At 49.0% G+C, this 18,223-nt stretch overlaps 1 protein-coding gene across 1 annotated transcript in view; it reads left to right on the top strand.

Annotated features, from left to right (window-relative positions):
- Positions 1-17,860, top strand: part of LOC117414637 (RNA helicase Mov10l1-like) — a 30,832-nt gene extending 12,972 nt beyond the window's left edge. Inside the window, exons 10-25 of the mRNA XM_059027881.1 lie at positions 245-359; positions 660-837; positions 1,397-1,467; positions 1,611-1,702; positions 2,535-2,593; positions 2,911-2,993; positions 3,100-3,184; positions 3,386-3,570; positions 3,765-3,911; positions 4,000-4,121; positions 4,227-4,326; positions 4,829-4,993; positions 5,548-5,721; positions 7,646-7,795; positions 7,913-8,020; positions 17,702-17,860. Of these exons, the coding sequence (XP_058883864.1) occupies positions 245-359; positions 660-837; positions 1,397-1,467; positions 1,611-1,702; positions 2,535-2,593; positions 2,911-2,993; positions 3,100-3,184; positions 3,386-3,570; positions 3,765-3,911; positions 4,000-4,121; positions 4,227-4,326; positions 4,829-4,993; positions 5,548-5,721; positions 7,646-7,795; positions 7,913-8,020; positions 17,702-17,860 (1,993 nt within the window). The remainder of the gene's footprint in view (positions 1-244; positions 360-659; positions 838-1,396; positions 1,468-1,610; positions 1,703-2,534; positions 2,594-2,910; positions 2,994-3,099; positions 3,185-3,385; positions 3,571-3,764; positions 3,912-3,999; positions 4,122-4,226; positions 4,327-4,828; positions 4,994-5,547; positions 5,722-7,645; positions 7,796-7,912; positions 8,021-17,701) is intronic.
- Positions 17,861-18,223: the final 363 nt, after the last annotated feature.

Below are 18,223 nucleotides of genomic sequence, written 5' to 3'. Positions count from 1 at the left end.
CCATAACCAGAGAGCTGCTCACACCACTACCTTCAATAACCAGAGAGCTGCTCACACCACTACCTTCAATAACCAGAGAGCTGCTCACACCACTACCTTCAATACCCAGAGAGCTGCTCACACCACTACCTTCAATAACCAGAGAGCTGCTCACACCACTACCTTCAATACCCAGAGAGCTGCTCACACCACTACCTTCCACACCACCCCACAGTTCATGCAAGTTTTCTGATTGAACCCTCAGGTTTTCTAAGAGGCACCTCCCTAATTTCCTGCGCCAGTACCCGATCCCGCAGAAGCTCAGGGAGTGCTTTGAGCTGAAGAATGACGTGCTGGTTGCTGAGCCAGAGCTTGCAGAGGTAAGCAGGACCAGAGGAGCCTGAGACAGACTTCAGCTGGGACCCTCTCTGTCTCTAAAGTCTTGTGAACCCAGCTGAGTTGAGAAGGGGGCTGGAGTTGACAGCAGTGAGGATTGTGCAGATGAAAGGGATCTATTGAGAGTAGTGGCAAGAACTGGCATTGGAGGTTCTGAGCCCCGCCGCGATGAGCTGGAAAGCTGTGGAGCTGCTCGTGCAGACGGCTGTGGCTCTTGTGTGCAGTGGATACGATTCAGCCAGCTGGTGTTCCCTTGTGTCACGCTGCCTTCTCTCTCCTCACAGCCCCTCAGCAGGTCAGTCTTCAGGTCTCGCTTCTCAGCCCTGCTGTGGCTGGAGGAGCTGCATGCAGAGAGCGAGGCGAAGGAGTTCAGCCTCAGCGGAGCCTTCCTGAGGAGGAGTGCCAGCTACCTGCAGCTGGAGGTGCCCGGTGTGTCCGAGGGCAGACCCAGCGCCAGCATCGGTACGGAGCAGGGGCACTGTTACACATTCAGCAGCGCTCAATATAGGAATACTAAAGGAACTTCACAATTCAATGACAAGCCTCTCGACTACAACACTCAAGAGGAGAGCATTTCATTTTCAGAGAGGGTAAAGAAAAGGTAGAAAAAAGAAAGTACAAGGATTGGGGAGAGTAGATCTGATGAATGGATCTAGTATAGTGGTGGGGTTCTGTTCTTGATGGGGGCTCCCTTGTTTTTCTTACCTGTAATGTTTTGGTTGCATATGCAGGGGTGCTGAATTCATGGTCCTGTTGGATAAAGTGCAGGGAGGCTGGAGTGGGTCTGGACTCCCAGTGCTCACAATCATCTATATTGTGCAAATCTGATGGCTACCGATATTCTAGTCTCACCAATTTACTGTTTTACTATAAATGATGTGATATAAGCATGTGAATCTCAACCCATTTCAACATTTGAAGGTGTTGAGAAAGTTATAACGTTTCTCATTGAAGTATATTAAAGTTGCAGTTTTCAGATGTAGATCTTTTCAGATTTTTTTCATGCAGTTTTTTTCCCCAGGAGATAAAGTGATCCTGAGGAAGCCAACAGAAAACGGTGTTGGGGTGGAGTATGTAGCCTACATCACTGAGGTAATGTATGTTTTTATAAAGCATGCTCTATACACTGCTCACCACCTCACCCTATAGCTCCTGTGTTACCCAGCTGGTGGTGTGTTCTCTGTCTCGGTGTGGCTTCCAGAACACCCTCCTCAGACTTAGTGTTGTCTTTGCAGATTAACGATGAGGAACTGAGTCTGAGAGTCAACTGTGAGTTTCACCACAACTACCTGGGGGAGCCCCTCGATGTGGAGTTCACCTTCAACAGGTAACCCTGCCAGTACAGCGCCTCACCTTGTACAGGTAACCCTGCCACTACAGCGTCTCACCTTGTACAGGTAACCCTGCCAGTACAGCGCCTCACCTTGTACAGGTAACCCTGCCACTACAGCGTCTCACCTTGTACAGGTAACCCTGCCAGTACAGCGCCTCACCTTGTACAGGTAACCCTGCCACTACAGCGCCTCACCTTCAACAGGCAACCCTGCCACTACAGCGTCTCACCTTCAACAGGTAACCTTGCCAGTACAGCGCCTCACCTTGTACAGGTAATCCTGCCACTACAGCGTCTCACCTTCAACAGGTAACCTTGCCAGTACAGCGCCTCACCTTGTACAGGTAATCCTGCCACTACAGCGTCTCACCTTGTACAGGTAACCCTGCCAGTACAGCGCCTCACCTTGTACAGGTAACCCTGCCACTACAGCGCCTCACCTTCAACAGGTAACCCTGCCACTACAGCGTCTCACCTTCAACAGGTAACCTTGCCAGTACAGCGCCTCACCTTGTACAGGTAATCCTGCCACTACAGCGTCTCATCTTGTACAGGTAACCCTGCCACTACAGCGCCTCACCTTGTACAGGTAACCCTGCCGCTATAGCGTCTCACCTTCAACAGGTAACCTTGCCACTACAGCGCCTCACCTTGTACATATAAAGGTGTGATTCAGATATGTGGGGTTTGGCAGGATGTACCTGGTTGTGACACAGGGATGCCAGGTATTAAATGTGCTTTCTCTTGTGTAATGTAATGTTCTGGATGCTGTTGGTGGTCAGTATCTCAGACTGGTTGATGAGATTTCTCTTTGTCTCTGTCACAGACTGACCATGCGGAGATGCCACGCTGCCCTGGATCAGGCAGAGCACCTGAGAGACACAGGTGAGCACAGAGCCTCTGAGAGGCAGGGGGGCTTGTCACTGCAGTGCCAGCGTCGGTGTGCGACTGGCACGTCGCTGCAGTGCCAGCGTCGGTGTGCGACTGGCACGTCGCTGCAGTGCCAGCGTCGGTGTGCGACTGGCACGTCGCTGCAGTGCCAGCGTCGGTGTGCGACTGGCACGTCGCTGCAGTGCCAGTGTCGGTGTGCGACTGGCACGTCGCTGCAGTGCCAGCGTCGGTGTGCGACTGGCACGTCGCTGCAGTGCCAGCGTCGGTGTGCGACTGGCACGTCGGTGTGTGACTGTCTGTCTGTCTTTCAGTCCTGTTTCCCGAGAGTGTCGTGGTTCAGACGCCCCAGCTGAGCCTAGCCTGGGAAGAGGAGAGCGAGGGAGACTCTCAGGAGGTGAGGAGAGGAGGGAGAAGTGAGTCAAGGATGTTCTCATTCATGGTCATCATTCACTGCTGTTTTTTCTCTTGCTCTATTTCTCTCTTTCTGTGTCTATTTCCAGGCAAAGGGAATGTCACAGAATGATGGCCAGACCACAGAGACACTGTGTGTGGACATGGTGTCTGTGGCAACACAGACTCGGCTAGGTGAGGTTGTCTCTAGTGGTGGGAGGGAGGCAGTGTGGATTCGGGGTCTCTAGCGGTGGGAGGGAGGCAGTGTGGATTCGGGGTCTCTAGTGGTGGGAGGGAGGCAGTGTGGATTCAGTGTCTCTAGTGGTGGGAGGGAGGCAGTGTGGATTCGGGGTGACTGCTGAGCCCCCTGTGCTGACTGCTCTGGTCTCTGTTCAGGTGGATCCCCTCATGAGTCGGGCCCTGGGGAGCGGGGGGACCAGTTCTTTAACCCTTCACTGAACCCCCACCAGAGAGACGCAGTGAAGCGCATTCTGGCTGGAGAGTGCCGGCCCACCCCCTACATCCTCTTTGGACCCCCAGGGACCGGCAAGACCGTCACCCTCATCGAGGCGATACTGCAGGTACCAGTGGCCCTGTCTGCAAGCGTGTGGACGGCTACATGAGTGTGAGAACACCGTAGTGGCCACAGGCCAACACTAACATATCCTTTAAGAAGTCACCAACATCAGTGAATCCTGTCCCAGCAGTCAAGAACATCACAAAGGCCAGATGAAGCCCTGTGTGTGTGACCCTCCCTCTTCCCTCTGTGTCTCAGATCCATCACAAGCTGTGTGACAGTCGTGTGCTGGTGTGCACCCCCTCGAACAGCGCTGCAGACCTGCTGTGCACCCGTCTGCACCAGAGCGGACACCTGCACTCCGGAAACCTGGTCCGTGTCAATGCCATCTGCAGGTCGGAGGAGGTACTGTAGCCCCACAGAACCCGGACTCTGTAGGCATCTTGCAGGGTTAGGAGTTGCTGGGCTGACCCTGTCTCTGTTTCTCCCGCAGAGCATCCCTGAGATTTTGAAGCCGTACAGCCGCGCCGGGGAGGACGTTCGCCAGGCCGCCTATCACCGCGTGGTCATCAGCACCTGCAGCAGCGCTGGCATGTTCTACCAGCTCAGGATCAGGTACCAGAAACAAGCAGGGCACGGCTGGCTCGCAGTTAACTCTCAATGTGGGACAGGCTTAGTTTAAGCCTGCGTTCTGTTGAGCTCCTCTTGTTCCTCTCTCAGGATTGGGCACTTCACCCACGTGTTCATCGATGAGGCCGGCCAGGCCAGCGAGCCAGAGATTCTCATTCCACTGGCACTCGTCTCTGAGGACGATGGACAGGTGAGTACAAGCCTCTCCTGTCTGTCTGTCTAAGCCTAGAGAGCGACTCCACCATGTGTGTGTCTCTGTGTGCAGTCAGTCCTGTCTGCGGTCTCTATCCAGCCCTGTCTCTGTGTGTGTTTGTCTCTGTGTGCAGTCAGTCCTGTCTGCGGTCTCTATCCAGCCCTGTCTCTGTGTGTGTTTGTCTCTGTGTGCAGATAGTCCTGTCTGCGGTCTCTATCCAGCCCTGTCTCTGTTGGTGTTTGTCTCTGTGTGCAGTCAGTCCTGTCTGCGGTCTCTACCCAGCCCTGTCTCTGTGTGTGTTTGTCTCTGTGTGCAGTCAGTCCTGTCTGCGGTCTCTACCCAGCCCTGTCTCTGTGTGTGTTTGTCTCTGTGTGCAGTCAGTCCTGTCTGCGGTCTCTACCCAGCCCTGTCTCTGTGTGTGTTTGTCTCTGTGTGCAGTCAGTCCTGTCTGCGGTCTCTATCCAGCCCTGTCTCTGTTGGTGTTTGTCTCTGTGTGCAGATAGTCCTGGCCGGAGACCCGATGCAGCTCGGTCCGGTGGTGAAGTCGAAGCTGGCTTCAGCGTTTGGACTGGGCCGGTCCCTCCTGGAGAGGCTGATGAGCCTCCCCCTGTACTCCCGGGATGAGAAGAGCTACGGCCCCCATGGCGCCTACAACCCCCTGCTGGTGAGGCGCAGTACTGTGTGCTTCTGTTGGTTTGTTCAGCTTATCACAGTAGACTCTCAAACACAAACTGGAGGAAACGGAGACTCAAATTCCCAATCGATGGCTAGAGGGCTCCATCTGCTGTCCAAATACAGAAAGGCAGTTTACTTTCTAATGGGGTTTGACTTCTCTTTCCTCTTCTGTTTCCCTTCATTAGGAGCTTGAAGGATGCTGTGCTTTAGAATTCCATATCAATTCTCAATCACTTCCCATCCTAACAGTCCTGTTCCATGTTATTCTTGTGCAAAGACATGTCCAGTCCTCCTGAGGGAAACGAGTCCTGGAAACAGTGCGCTGACTGACTGCTGAGCTCTGATTTAAGTAGTGTGGGAGGGAGTCCTATTGCAGAGCAGTTTCACCCATTCCAGGTTTTCATAGGAGCTTGATCAGCCCCAGTGCTCAGGTGTGTTAAACGCTTAGTGAAACCAGGACTGGATGAAGGCTCTGTGCAGTGGAGGTCTCACTGCCATGCTTGCGTGATTGTGTGTCATTTCTGGTTGGTTCGGTCTCCCCAGGTGACGAAGCTGGTGAGGAATTACCGCTCCCACGAATCCCTGCTGGAGCTGCCATCGCGACTCTTCTACCAGCGCGAGCTGGAGGTGGGGGCGACCCGGGAGGTGGTGTGTGCGCTGCAGGACTGGAACCGCCTGCCCAGGAAGGGCTTTCCTCTCCTCTTCCACGGAGTGCGGGTAACACTGCCCGTCCGCACGAGGGGCACGTGGGCACTGATGCACTTTACATCTCCTCACAAGCATGTTCTAAAGCGTGCGATTGCCTGTGCAGTCACACACTGATGGTGTTCCTAACTGGGTAGGGAGGGGGGGTTTAAAGAATAACTCCTGTGGGGGGGGGGGGTGTGTAGATTGAGGTTCCTGTGTGTGTGTGTGTGTGTGTAGATTGAGGTTCCTGTGGGGTGTGTGTGTGTAGATTGAGGTTCATGTGGGGGGTGTGTGTGTGTGTAGATTGAGGTTCCTGTGGGGGGGTGTGTGTGTAGATGGAGGTTCCTGTGGGGGGTGGGGGTGTGTGTAGATTGAGGTTCCTGCGCGGTGTGTGTGTGTAGATTGAGGTTCCTGTGGGGGGGGTGTGTGTGTAGATTGAGGTTCCTGTGGGGTGTGTGTGTGTGTCTGTGTGTGTGTAGATTGAGGTTTCTGTGAGGGGTGTGTGTGTAAATTGAGGTTCCTGTGTGTTTGTGTGTGTGTGTGTGTGTGTAGATTGAGGTTCCTGCGGGGTGTGTGTGTGTAGATTGAGGTTCCTGTGGGGTGGGTGTGTGTAGATTGAGGTTCCTGTGGGGGGTGTGTGTGTGTAGATTGAGGTTCCTGTGGGGTGTGTGTGTGTGTGTAGATTGAGGTTCCTGTGGGGGTGTGTGTGTGTAGATTGAGGTTCCTGTGGAGGGTGTGTGTAGATTGAGGTTCCTGTGGGGGGGGGGGGGGTGTAGATTGAGGTTCCTGTGGGGGGTGGGGGGGGGGGGGGAGATTGAGGTTCCTGTGGGGGGGGGGGGGGGTGTGTAGATTGAGGTTCCTGTGGGGGGTGTGTGTGTGTAGATTGAGGTTCCTATAGGGTGTGTGTGTGTAGATTGAGGTTCCTGTGGGGGGTGTGTGTAGATTGAGGTTCCTGTGGGGGTGTGTGTGTGTGTGTGTAGATTGAGGTTCCTGTGGGGGTGTGTGTGTGTGTAGATTGAGGTTCCTGTGGGGGGTGTGTGTATAGATTGAGGTTCCTGTGGGGGGTGTGTGTGTGTGTGTAGATTGAGGTTCCTGTGGGGTGGGTGTGTGTGTGTGTAGATTGAGGTTCCTGTGGGGGGGGGGGGGTGTAGATTGAGGTTCCTGTGGGGGGGGGGGGGGTGTAGATTGAGGTTCCTGTGGGTGTGTGTGTGTGTGTGTGTGTGTGTGTAGATTGAGGTTCCTGTGGGGGTGTGTGTGTGTGTAGATTGAGGTTCCTGTGGGGTGTGTGTGTGTGTGTAGATTGAGGTTCCTGTGGGGGGTGTGTGTGTGTAGATTGAGGTTCCTGTGGGGGGGTGTGTGTATAGATTGAGGTTCCTGTGGGGGGGGTGTGTGTGTGTAGATTGAGGTTCCTGTGGGGTGTGTGTGTGTGTAGATTGAGGTTCCTGTGGGGGTGTGTGTGTGTGTGTGTGTGTGTGTGTGTGTAGATTGAGGTTCCTGTGGGGGGTGTGTGTATAGATTGAGGTTCCTGTGGGGTGGGTGTGTATAGATTGAGGTTCCTGTGGGGTGTGTGTGTAGATTGAGGTACCTGTGGGGGGTGTGTCTGTGTAGATTGAGGTTCCTGGGGGGGGGGTGTAGATTGAGGTTCCTGGGGGGGTGTGTGTAGATTGAGGTTCCTGCGGGGTGTGTGTGTGTAGATTGAGGTTCCTGCGGGGTGTGTGTGTGTAGATTGAGGTTCCTGGGGGGGGGGGGTGTAGATTGAGGTTCCTGGGGGGGGGGGGTGTAGATTGAGGTTCCTGTGGGGGGTGTGTGTAGATTGAGGTTCCTGCGGGGTGTGTGTGTGTAGATTGAGGTTCCTGCGGGGTGTGTGTGTGTAGATTGAGGTTCCTGTGGTGGGTGTGTGTGTAGATTGAGGTTCCTGGGGGCTCATGTATAACCCCCCTCTCCTCTGCTTCAGGGTTCGGAGATGCGGGAGGGCTGTAACCCGTCCTGGTTTAACCCCGTTGAGGCCGTGCAGGTGATGATGTACTGCTGTCAGCTGGCAAAGCGTCTCTACAAACCCATCTCTCCCTCTGACATCGGAATCATCACCCCCTACAGGAAACAGGTGGGAGTGAAGCCCTGGGGTTCTGACCTCACATTTGGCAGTTCGTCGGCTCTCTCTCGCTCTGCCTCTCGCTCTGCCTCTCGCTCTGCCTCTCACTCTGCCTCTCTCTATTCACAGGTAGAGAAGATCAGAGTCCTCCTGCAGAGGGTGGGTCTGATGGACATCAAGGTCGGCTCTGTGGAGGAGTTTCAGGGGCAGGAGTTCCTGGTCATCCTCATCTCCACGGTACAGAATAATTACACACAGTGCAGACCCACCATGAATATACACAGTGCAGACCCACCATGAATATACACAGTGCAGAGTGCAGACCCACCATGAATATACACAGTGCAGACCCACCATGAATATACACAGTGCAGACCCACCATGAATATACACAGTGCAGACCCACCATGAATATACACAGTGCAGAGTGCAGACCCACCATGAATATACACAGTGCAGACACACCATGAATATACACAGTGCAGACCCACCATGAATATACACAGTGCAGACACACCATGAATATACACAGTGCAGACACACCGTGAATATACACAGTGCAGACACACCATGAATATACACAGTGCAGAGTGCAGACCCACCATGAATATACACAGTGCAGACCCACCATGAATATACACAGTGCAGACACACCATGAATATACACAGTGCAGACACACCATGAATATACACAGTGCAGACACACCGTGAATATACACAGTGCAGACACACCATGAATATACACAGTGCAGAGTGCAGACACACCATGAATATACACAGTGCAGACACACCGTGAATATACACAGTGCAGAGTGCAGACACACCATGAATATACACAGTGCAGACCCACCATGAATATACACAGTGCAGACACACCATGAATATACACAGTGCTGACCCACCATGAATATACACAGTGCAGAGTGCAGACACACCATGAATATACACAGTGCAGACACACCATGAATATACACAGTGCAGACACACCATGAATATACACAGTGCTGACCCACCATGAATATACACAGTGCAGAGTGCAGACACACCATGAATATACACAGTGCAGACCCACCATGAATATACACAGTGCAGACCCACCATGAATATACACAGTGCACACACACCATGAATATACACAGTGCAGACCCACCATGAATATACACAGTGCAGACACACCATGAATATACACAGTGCAGACCCACCATGAATATACACAGTGCACACACACCATGAATATACACAGTGCAGAGTGCAGACACACCATGAATATACACAGTGCAGACACACCATGAATATACACAGTGCACACACACCATGAATATACACAGTGCAGAGTGCAGACACACCATGAATATACACAGTGCAGACACACCATGAATATACACAGTGCAGACACACCATGAATATACACAGTGCAGACACACCATGAATATACATAGTGCAGAGTGCAGACACACCATGAATATACACAGTGCAGAGTGCAGACACACCATGAATCTACACAGTGCACACACACCATGAATATACACAGTGCAGACACACCATGAATATACACAGTGCAGACCCACCATGAATATACACAGTGCAGACCCACCATGAATATACACAGTGCAGACCCACCATGAATATACACAGTGCAGACACACCGTGAATATACACAGTGCAGACACACCGTGAATATACACAGTGCAGACACACCATGAATATACACAGTGCAGACACACCATGAATATACACAATGCAGAGTGCAGACACACCATGAATATACACAGTGCAGACCCACCATGAATATACACAGTGCAGACCCACCATGAATATACACAGTGCAGACACACCATGAATATACACAGTGCAGACACACCATGAATATACACAGTGCAGAGTGCAGACACACCATGAATCTACACAGTGCAGACACACCATGAATATACACAGTGCAGAGTGCAGACACACCATGAATATACACAGTGCAGACACACCATGAATATACACAGTGCAGACACACCATGAATATACACAGTGCAGACCCACCATGAATATACACAGTGCAGACCCACCATGAATATACACAGTGCAGACACACCGTGAATATACACAGTGCAGACACACCATGAATATACACAGTGCAGACACACCATGAATATACACAGTGCAGAGTGCAGACCCACCATGAATATACACAGTGCAGACCCACCATGAATATACACAGTGCAGACCCACCATGAATATACACAGTGCAGACCCACCATGAATATACACAGTGCAGACACACCATGAATATACACAGTGCAGAGTGCAGACCCACCATGAATATACACAGTGCAGACACACCATGAATATACACAGTGCAGACACACCATGAATATACACAGTGCAGAGTGCAGACCCACCATGAATATACACAGTGCAGACACACCATGAATATACACAGTGCAGAGTGCAGACACACCATGAATATACACAGTGCACACACACCATGAATATACACAGTGCAGAGTGCAGACACACCATGAATATACACAGTGCAGACCCACCATGAATATACACAGTGCACACACACCATGAATATACACAGTGCAGACCCACCATGAATATACACAGTGCAGACCCACCATGAATATACACAGTGCACACACACCATGAATATACACAGTGCAGAGTGCAGACCCACCATGAATATACACAGTGCAGACACACCATGAATATACACAGTGCAGACACACCATGAATATACACAGTGCAGAGTGCAGACCCACCATGAATATACACAGTGCAGACACACCATGAATATACACAGTGCAGAGTGCAGACACACCATGAATATACACAGTGCACACACACCATGAATATACACAGTGCAGAGTGCAGACACACCATGAATATACACAGTGCAGACCCACCATGAATATACACAGTGCACACACACCATGAATATACACAGTGCAGAGTGCAGACACACCATGAATATACACAGTGCAGACACACCATGAATATACACAGTGCACACACACCATGAATATACACAGTGCAGAGTGCAGACACACCATGAATATACACAGTGCAGACACACCATGAATATACACAGTGCAGACACACCATGAATATACACAGTGCAGACACACCATGAATATACATAGTGCAGAGTGCAGACACACCATGAATATACACAGTGCAGAGTGCAGACACACCATGAATATACACAGTGCAGACACACCATGAATATACACAGTGCAGACCCACCATGAATATACACAGTGCAGACCCACCATGAATATACACAGTGCAGACACACCGTGAATATACACAGTGCAGACACACCGTGAATATACACAGTGCAGACACACCATGAATATACACAGTGCAGACACACCATGAATATACACAATGCAGACCCACCATGAATATACACAGTGCACACACACCATGAATATACACAGTGCAGACACACCATGAATATACACAATGCAGACCCACCATGAATATACACAGTGCAGACACACCATGAATATACACAGTGCAGACCCACCATGTATATACACAGTGCAGACCCACCATGAATATACACAGTGCAGAGTGCAGACACACCATGAATATACACAGTGCAGACACACCATGAATATACACAGTGCAGAGTGCAGACACACCATGAATATACACAGTGCACACACACCATGAATATACACAGTGCAGAGTGCAGACACACCATGAATATACACAGTGCAGACACACCATGAATATACACAGTGCAGAGTGCAGACACACCATGAATATACACAGTGCACACACACCATGAATATACACAGTGCAGAGTGCAGACACACCATGAATATACACAGTGCAGACACACCATGAATATACACAGTGCAGACACACCATGAATATACACAGTGCAGACACACCGTGAATATACACAGTGCAGACACACCATGAATATACACAGTGCAGACACACCATGAATATACACAGTGCAGAGTGCAGACCCACCATGAATATACACAGTGCAGACCCACCATGAATATACACAGTGCAGACACACCATGAATATACACAGTGCTGACCCACCATGAATATACACAGTGCAGAGTGCAGACACACCATGAATATACACAGTGCAGACACACCATGAATATACACAGTGCAGAGTGCAGACACACCATGAATATACACAGTGCAGACACACCATGAATATACACAGTGCAGACCCACCATGAATATACACAGTGCAGACCCACCATGAATATACACAGTGCAGAGTGCAGACCCACCATGAATATACACAGTGCAGACACACCATGAATATACACAGTGCAGACCCACCATGAATATACACAGTGCACACACACCATGAATATACACAGTGCAGAGTGCAGACACACCATGAATATACACAGTGCAGACACACCATGAATATACACAGTGCACACACACCATGAATATACACAGTGCAGAGTGCAGACCCACCATGAATATACACAGTGCAGAGTGCAGACACACCATGAATATACACAGTGCAGACACACCATGAATATACACAGTGCAGACACACCATGAATATACACAGTGCAGACACACCATGAATATACACAGTGCAGAGTGCAGACACACCATGAATATACACAGTGCAGACACACCATGAATATACACAGTGCAGACACACCATGAATATACACAGTGCAGAGTGCAGACCCACCATGAATATACACAGTGCAGACACACCATGAATATACACAGTGCAGACCCACCATGAATATACACAGTGCAGACACACCGTGAATATACACAGTGCAGACACACCGTGAATATACACAGTGCAGACACACCATGAATATACACAATGCAGAGTGCAGACACACCATGAATATACACAGTGCAGACACACCATGAATATACACAGTGCAGAGTGCAGACACACCATGAATATACACAGTGCACACACACCATGAATATACACAGTGCAGACACACCATGAATATACACAGTGCAGACACACCATGAATATACACAGTGCAGACCCACCATGAATATACACAGTGCAGAGTGCAGACCCACCATGAATATACACAGTGCAGACACACCATGAGTATACACAGTGCAGACACACCGTGAATATACACAGTGCAGACACACCATGAATATACACAGTGCAGACACACCATGAATATACACAATGCAGAGTGCAGACACACCATGAATATACACAGTGCAGACACACCATGAATATACACAGTGCAGAGTGCAGACACACCATGAATATACACAGTGCACACACACCATGAATATACACAGTGCAGAGTGCAGACCCACCATGAATATACACAGTGCAGACCCACCATGAATATACACAGTGCAGACACACCATGAATATACACAGTGCACACACACCATGAATATACACAGTGCAGAGTGCAGACACACCATGAATATACACAGTGCAGACACACCATGAATATACACAGTGCAGAGTGCAGACACACCATGAATATACACAGTGCAGACACACCATGAATATACACAGTGCAGAGTGCAGACCCACCATGAATATACACAGTGCAGACCCACCATGAATATACACAGTGCAGACCCACCATGAATATACACAGTGCAGACCCACCATGAATATACACAGTGCAGACCCACCATGAATATACACAGTGCAGAGTGCAGACACACCATGAATATACACAGTGCAGACACACCATGAATATACACAGTGCAGACCCACCATGAATATACACAGTGCAGACCCACCATGAATATACACAGTGCAGAGTGCAGACACACCATGAATATACACAGTGCAGACCCACCATGAATATACACAGTGCAGACACACCATGAATATACACAGTGCAGACACACCATGAATATACACAGTGCAGAGTGCAGACCCACCATGAATATACACAGTGCAGACACACCGTGAATATACACAGTGCAGACACACCATGAATATACACAGTGCAGAGTGCAGACCCACCATGAATATACACAGTGCAGACCCACCATGAATATACACAGTGCAGACCCACCATGAATATACACAGTGCAGACCCACCATGAATATACACAGTGCAGACCCACCATGTATATACACAGTGCAGACCCACCATGTATATACACAGTGCAGACCCACCATGAATATACACAGTGCAGACACACCATGAATATACACAGTGCAGAGTGCAGACACACCGTGAATATACACAGTGCAGACACACCGTGAATATACACAGTGCAGACACACCATGAATATACACAGTGCAGACACACCATGAATATACACAATGCAGAGTGCAGACACACCATGAATATACACAGTGCAGACACACCATGAATATACACAGTGCAGAGTGCAGACACACCATGAATATACACAGTGCACACACACCATGAATATACACAGTGCAGAGTGCAGACACACCATGAATATACACAGTGCAGACACACCATGAATATACACAGTGCAGACACCATGAATATACACAGTGCAGACCCACCATGAATATACACAGTGCAGACCCACCATGAATATACACAGTGCAGACACACCATGAATATACACAGTGCAGACACACCGTGAATATACACAGTGCAGACACACCATGAATATACACAGTGCAGACACACCATGAATTACACAATGCAGAGTGCAGACACACCATGAATACTACACAGTGCAGACACACCATGAATATACACAGTGCAGAGTGCAGACACACCATGAATATACACAGTGCACACACACCATGAATATACACAGTGCAGAGTGCAGACCCACCATGAATATACACAGTGCAGACCCACCATGAATATACACAGTGCAGACACACCATGAATATACACAGTGCACACACACCATGAATATACACAGTGCAGAGTGCAGACACACCATGAATATACACAGTGCAGACCCACCATGAATATACACAGTGCAGAGTGCAGACCCACCATGAATATACACAGTGCAGACACACCATGAATATACACAGTTGCAGACCCACCATGAATATACACAGTGCAGACCCACCATGAATATACACAGTGCAGAGTGCAGACACACCATGAATATACACAGTGCAGACACACCATGAATATACACAGTGCAGACACACCATGAATATACACAGTGCAGACCCACCATGAATATACACAGTGCAGAGTGCAGACCCACCATGAATATACACAGTGCAGACCCACCATGAATATACACAGTGCACACACACCATGAATATACACAGTGCAGACACACCATGAATATACACAGTGCAGACACACCATGAATATACACAGTGCAGACACACCATGAATATACACAGTGCAGACACACCATGAATATACACAGTGCAGACACACCATGAATATACACAATGCAGAGTGCAGACACACCATGAATATACACAGTGCAGACACACCATGAATATACACAGTGCAGAGTGCAGACACACCATGAATATACACAGTGCACACACACCATGAATATACACAGTGCAGAGTGCAGACACACCATGAATATACACAGTGCAGACACACCATGAATATACACAGTGCAGACACACCATGAATATACACAGTGCAGACCCACCATGAATATACACAGTGCGACCCACCATGAATATACACAGTGCAGACACACCATGAATATACACAGTGCAGACACACCGTGAATATACACAGTGCAGACACACCATGAATATACACAGTGCAGACACACCATGAATATACACAATGCAGAGTGCAGACACACCATGAATATACACAGTGCAGACACACCATGAATATACACAGTGCAGAGTGCAGACACACCATGAATATACACAGTGCACACACACCATGAATATACACAGTGCAGAGTGCAGACCCACCATGAATATACACAGTGCAGACCCACCATGAATATACACAGTGCACACACACCATGAATATACACAGTGCAGAGTGCAGACACACCATGAATATACACAGTGCAGACACACCATGAATATACACAGTGCAGAGTGCAGACACACCATGAATATACACAGTGCAGACCCACCATGAATATACACAGTGCAGAGTGCAGACCCCACCATGAATATACACAGTGCAGACCCACCATGAATATACACAGTGCAGACCCACCATTGAATATACACAGTGCAGACCCACCATGAATATACACAGTGCAGACCCACCATGAATATACACAGTGCAGAGTGCAGACACACCATGAATATACACAGTGCAGACACACCATGAATATACACAGTGCAGACACACCATGAATATACACAGTGCAGACACACCATGAATATACACAGTGCTGACCCACCATGAATATACACAGTGCAGAGTGCAGACACACCATGAATATACACAGTGCAGACACACCATGAATATACACAGTGCAGACCCACCATGAATATACACAGTGCAGAGTGCAGACCCACCATGAATATACACAGTGCAGACCCACCATGAATATACACAGTGCAGACACACCATGAATATACACAGTCGCCAGACACACCATGAATATACACAGTGCAGAGTGCAGACCCCACCATGAATACACAGTGCAGACACACCGTGAATATACACAGTGCAGAGTGCAGACCCACCATGAATATACACAGTGCAGACCCACCATGAATATACACAGTGCAGACCCACCATGAATATACACAGTGCAGACCCACCATGAATATACACAGTGCAGACCCACCATGAATATACACAGTGCAGACCCACCATGTATATACACAGTGCAGACCCACCATGAATATACACAGTGCAGACACACCATGAATATACACAGTGCAGAGTGCAGACCCACCATGAATATACACAGTGCAGACCCACCATGAATATACACAGTGCAGACCCACCATGAATATACACAGTGCAGACCCACCCTGAATATACACAGTGCAGACCCACCATGAATATACACAGTGCAGACCCACCATGAATATACACAGTGCAGACACACCGTGAATATACACAGTGCACACACACCATGAATATACACAGTGCACACACACCATGAATATACACAGTGCAGAGTGCAGACACACCATGAATATACACAGTGCAGACCCACCGTGAATATACACAGTGCAGACCCACCATGAATATACACAGTGCAGACCCACCATGAATATACACAGTGCAGAGTGCAGACACACCATGAATATACACAGTGCAGACACACCATGAATATACACAGTGCAGACCCACCATGAATATACACAGTGCAGACCCACCATGAATATACACAGTGCAGACACACCATGAATATACACAGTGCAGAGTGCAGACACACCATGAATATACACAGTGCAGACACACCATGAATATACACAGTGCAGACACACCATGAATATACACAGTGCAGAGTGCAGACCCACCATGAATATACACAGTGCAGACACACCATGAATATACATAGTGCAGACACACCATGAATATACATAGTGCAGACACACCATGAATATACACAGTGCAGACACACCATGAATATACATAGTGCAGACACACCATGAATATACACAGTGCAGACACACCATGAATATACATAGTGCAGAGTGCAGACACACCATGAATATACACAGTGCAGACCCACCATGAATATACACAGTGCACACACACCATGAATATACACAGTGCAGACACACCATGAATATACACAGTGCAGACCCACCATGAATATACACAGTGCAGACCCACCATGAATATACACAGTGCAGACACACCATGAATATACACAGTGCAGAGTGCAGACACACCATGAATATACACAGTGCACACACACCATGAATATACACAGTGCACACACACCATGAATCTGCAGTGCTGGGTACATCATGGCAGTTTGCAGTCAGTCGGGTGCTTGTGTGGCAGCACCATGAGGTCTGTAACTCCACCCTCTCCGTGTCGCAGGTGCGTTCCAATGAGGACCGGCTGGATGAAGACGTGCAGCATGTTCTGGGTTTCCTCTCGAACCCCAAGCGCTTCAACGTGGCCGTCACGCGCCCCAAAGCCCTGCTGATCGTGGTGGGAAACCCCCATGTGCTCATCAAGGTCAGTGTGCTTCGATAGCATGTTCTGGGTTTCCTCTCGAACCCCAAGCGCTTCAACGTGGCCGTCACGCGCCCCAAAGCCCTGCTGATCGTGGTGGGAAACCCCCATGTGCTCATCAAGGTCAGTGTGCTTCGATTCCTGATGCAGGGAGGCTGGCTGCAACGTGACCGAATAGTACTGCTGCTGCTACTAATACTATAATACTACTACAATACTATAATACAACTACTATAATACTATAATACTACTACTGCAATACTGTAATACAACTACTATAATACTACAGTACTACTACCACTAATACTATAATACTACTATAATACTACTACAATACTAAATACAACTACTATAATACTACTATAATACTACAGTTGTACTACT

The sequence above is a fragment of the Acipenser ruthenus genome, chromosome 7, assembly GCF_902713425.1.
Source record: "Acipenser ruthenus chromosome 7, fAciRut3.2 maternal haplotype, whole genome shotgun sequence".
Taxonomy (NCBI): domain Eukaryota; kingdom Metazoa; phylum Chordata; class Actinopteri; order Acipenseriformes; family Acipenseridae; genus Acipenser; species Acipenser ruthenus.
Note: the sequence above shows the minus strand (reverse complement) of the source record. Positions and strands in the feature narration are given on the sequence as shown.